The sequence below is a fragment of the Coccinella septempunctata genome, chromosome 1 (genome assembly GCF_907165205.1).
Source record: "Coccinella septempunctata chromosome 1, icCocSept1.1, whole genome shotgun sequence".
Classification (NCBI taxonomy): Eukaryota; Metazoa; Arthropoda; class Insecta; order Coleoptera; family Coccinellidae; genus Coccinella; species Coccinella septempunctata.
The window spans coordinates 51,723,809-51,728,029 of record NC_058189.1 but is presented as its reverse complement, the minus strand read 5'-3'; the positions used below and the strand labels follow the sequence as shown (position 1 = coordinate 51,728,029).

The following is a 4,221-nucleotide window of genomic DNA, read 5'->3' as shown; positions in this document are numbered from 1 at the left end:
ACGATTAGAAAGAGGTGATCCTGGAATAAATCCTTTAGATCAGGCGTGTAAGGTTCATGATATAACCTATAGCAGGACAAACAATTTAGAAGAAAGACATAAAGCAGACAAAGAATTGGAGGATAGAGCTTGGAATCGATTTCGCTCCAAGGACGCTTCGTGGCGTGAAAAAGCTGCAGCGCTTTTTGTAACTGGTACTATGAAAGCCAAACGAAAATTAGGTATGGGATATCGAAAATCCTTCCGGACTGCTATATTGAACCCTGTGAATAAGATATTACAAAAATCTAATACGAACGATATGAAGAAATCAGCATCCATAGTTCTGAGAGCAGCAAGAGCAGCTGTTAAAAGGACAGGTGGTAAACGTAAAATACGAATTCCACGAACTATACCCTTTGAAAGTAAGTGTGGTGGAGTACTACCATTAATGGGTATTTTAGCTGGTTTGGGTGCTATTGGATCAGTGCTTGGAGGAAGTGGTTCAGTTGCCAATGCTGTTATCAATGCCAACAGAGCAAAAAAGAAGTGAGAGGAAGAAAAACGGCATAATAGGGCTATGGAAGCTATTGGACATGGATTGTTCTTAAAAAAGATGAATAAAGGTTATGGACTATTTTTGAAGAAGCAAAAAAAAAAAAAAAACCTCTGAAAAGTTTGCCAGTTTGGGCATTATATGATCACGAGATATTACAATTTGCCCAAAGTATTCCTCATTTTCGAGGTGTATTTATGCGAAACACTTTACCAAAAGCTATAAACAGAACACAGTGTGGAGTTGTGAATTTAGATACTTCATATGGTCCAGGAACGCACTGGGTTGCATATGTCAAAAAGGGAAAAGATGTGGAATATTTTGATAGTTATGGAAATTTGAAACCGCCTAAAGAATTAGTTCGTTATTTCAGAAACTCTGAAATTGAATATAACCAAACTGATTATCAGAGAACTAATGCCTACAATTGTGGTCATCTGTGTTTGGAATTTTTATCAAACAAAATGATATAAATAAATAGATGATGTGTTACTCTCTTTCAGTCATGTCTGTTCTTCTCACATTGAAAGATCGAGTGACAGTGAGGAACTATTTTTCTTAAGACCCAATCGCAATACACTCAAAAGTGAAATTTACCATAAAGACTTTGTGATTGATTTCTCCAAAGACAATTCGATTGGAAAACTCTTAGGGTTCTCTAAAATAATTCTTCCACCAAATCAAATTCACGAATCTGATATACCTGTTAATATTGTTAAGGTTCAAACTATACACATAGATAGCAATATTACTGGAGGAGCTTTCTATAACAATAGACCATCACATACAATATATGAATTTTCAGTAGACTCCGATCCTGGATATAGTATCGACGAAGTGCCTAGAAATTTGATTTATTTGCCACTGACGACATCAAGAATATACAATATAACTTTGAAAGTGCTCGATCAAGATTCAGAAACAAGTTAACTTCAGGGGTGAGGAGATAATAATACGATTAGAATTGAAAAAATGGTCTTGATAATAAACTCATCATATAAATATGCAGCCCCTACTCCATCTATACCAGTTGTGAAAAATAAATATGCAGCCCCTACTCCATCTAAACCAGTTGTGAAGAGAACGTGTAAGAAGCTGGGTGGAAAACTCACCGTGAAAAATAAATTATTCCTAAAATCTATTGGACATGCTATCCAACAACACCTTTAACCTATATCAGCCAGTCAACAATGACGAATCAATCACAAAAGTGGACACAAGAACATATTTGCCGTTTGTAAAATCTTTCGGCAATAATGATACTATTGAAATAACCATAAATCGTGCTGATACATGGGTCCTTATGCATGATGCAGCTCTCATCATTAAGGGAAAACTTCAAAAAACTGCTGGTAATGGAACTGTTCAATTAGTTTTGAATGGGGGAGCTTTCCTTTTTGACACAATCTCATATGAGTTACATGGAACTGAAGTTGATTCGGTACGAGATCCAGGATTAATAAGTACAATAAAAGGATATCTGTGTTACGATAAAGATTCTGTGAGGGAATTGGAAACAGCTAGTTGGTCATATCCTGATGATCCTAAAATAAACGCTGATGGAAATTTTGTATTTAGAATACCATTAAGACATGTATTGAATTTCTTCGACGATTACCGTTTAGCTATCTGTGGGAAGCAAACTATTCGATTGATGAGATCTCAAAATGACAATAATGCTATGAAAATCACACCTGGTCCCGAGGAAACAGTCAATGCTACAAAAGGCAAATTTACAATTGATAGTATCGAACTGAAAGTTAAACATATCTATCAAGATGATGTATTGAAGATTGAATTACTAGAATCAATGAAATCAAATAGAGCAATATTATTTCCATTCAGAAAATGGGAAATTCACGAATTGCCAACTCTGACAGCGAACTCTCTAACAGAAATATGGAATATTAAAACCACTTCAATTATTGATTATCCTAGATTCATAATATGCTGTTTTCAGACAAATAAGAAAAATAAGAGTACTGAAAATTCTATGTTATTCGACAATCTGGACATCTCAAATGTCCGTTTGCTACTGAATGGTGAATTCATTCCTCAAGAAAATTTAAGATTGAATTTCAATAAAAATGATTATGCAGAAGCATACTATAATTATACAGAATTTTCAACAAGTTATAATAATCTGAAAATCAATCCAATATTGCAATATTCAGACTTCAAAAACAGATGCTTATTTGTTATTGATTGCTCGAGACGAAGTGAATCTTTTAAATCTTCAACTGTTGATGTAAAACTTGAGATTGAATCTAGAGTTGGTTTTCCCACCTCCACTAAAGCATATTGTATAATCGTGTACGACTGTGTGATGGAGTATTTGCCTCTAACTGAAACAGTTCGAAAGTTGACATCGATATGATCAGTATGTAATATAGTGACGGGTTCATTGACTATAAGGAACTTGTAACATATTCAACAAGATATTGGTTGGCCTTGATATTGTTCATCTGAAAGGGCTTCAAAATACAAGTTCTTAATGAATATATCGAAATCTACTGTTACAATGATCAATTTGGGGAATGAGATATGTCCGAAATTTGAAATGGAAAAACCTGAATGCATTGCCCATGCGCACAATATGAGAATCTGTAGTATAAATAATTGTGAGAAATTGTATACATGGTTGTGTGACACTGCTAAAAGATCAAATGATAAATGGATTGATGTTTTTCATAATAAACATAGATTTCTAAAACTAAAATGTTCATCTAGACATATAAGATTGAATAAAGAGTAATGTATCAAGTTTATATTTTCTTTTTCATTTCAGCTACCTTCATCTTATCTATCCTTAAAATGTGAAAAAACATTAGAGCATAATCCTTTTGATATCTGAGATAAGTGAATGTTGCTCTGGAGAAGCGTGTGAAGTCACCAATGCGAAAGTCTTAATAATAATAATAAATATAATAGGATGAATAGGAGGATAAAATCATACTATGCATTATCAATTTTTATTTTGTCTCATATACTGATAAGTTACACAATCGCATCTGCAATTTCCAAAGGATTCACATTTTGAACATGCAATTCCATCAACAGAGTCCACATTTAGTCCCCATCCTATGCGTTTCAGTGGACAGCAGTATATTCTTCCATCGATAATGAAACTGTTTCTTTCGGCATCCATTTTTAAACAATCTTTTTGAATTCTTTTGCCGAAACAGAAGATTGTAAGTCCACAACTAAGACATTGAATATGATCAATATGAAACTTGAACTTCTGACATATAATAGATGGCTTAACCAATTTATTATTATTATTATAATATTTTATAAGCACCAGAATTGATATTACTATTATTATTGCTACGATGATGTATTGGATGAAGTGTTTATATTTCCAAACGATATCATTTACTGAATATTCAGCCATTATATTTCAGAAGTAGTATTGTATGAATTCCTCGGGTAAGGCTGAACAATTTCTTATTGAAAACTGATATGAACTTTTTTTTTTTTTTTGGTGTAGCAGGGGGAAAATCTGCAAGACAGACGAACCACCCTCATCTCCTGAGGGGGAACAGTGTGGGGTTTCTCACTCTCCTGGGCTCGAGACCCACTAAAAACCCTACTGCTTCTTGAATTTTGGTTCCGGGCATTTGCCTATAAACCGTTAATCTCTTGGTCGGTTTTCTTCTCGCACACTATCGTGCTGGGATTTATGT

At 34.0% G+C, this 4,221-nt stretch overlaps 1 protein-coding gene across 1 annotated transcript; it reads left to right on the top strand.

Annotated features, from left to right (window-relative positions):
* The first annotated feature begins 1,682 nt into the window (after positions 1 to 1,682).
* Positions 1,683 to 2,912, top strand: LOC123307199. Its single transcript, XM_044889422.1, has one exon. The coding sequence runs from the start codon at positions 1,683 to 1,685 to the stop codon at positions 2,910 to 2,912; it is 1,230 nt and encodes a 409-aa protein (XP_044745357.1).
* Positions 2,913 to 4,221: the final 1,309 nt, after the last annotated feature.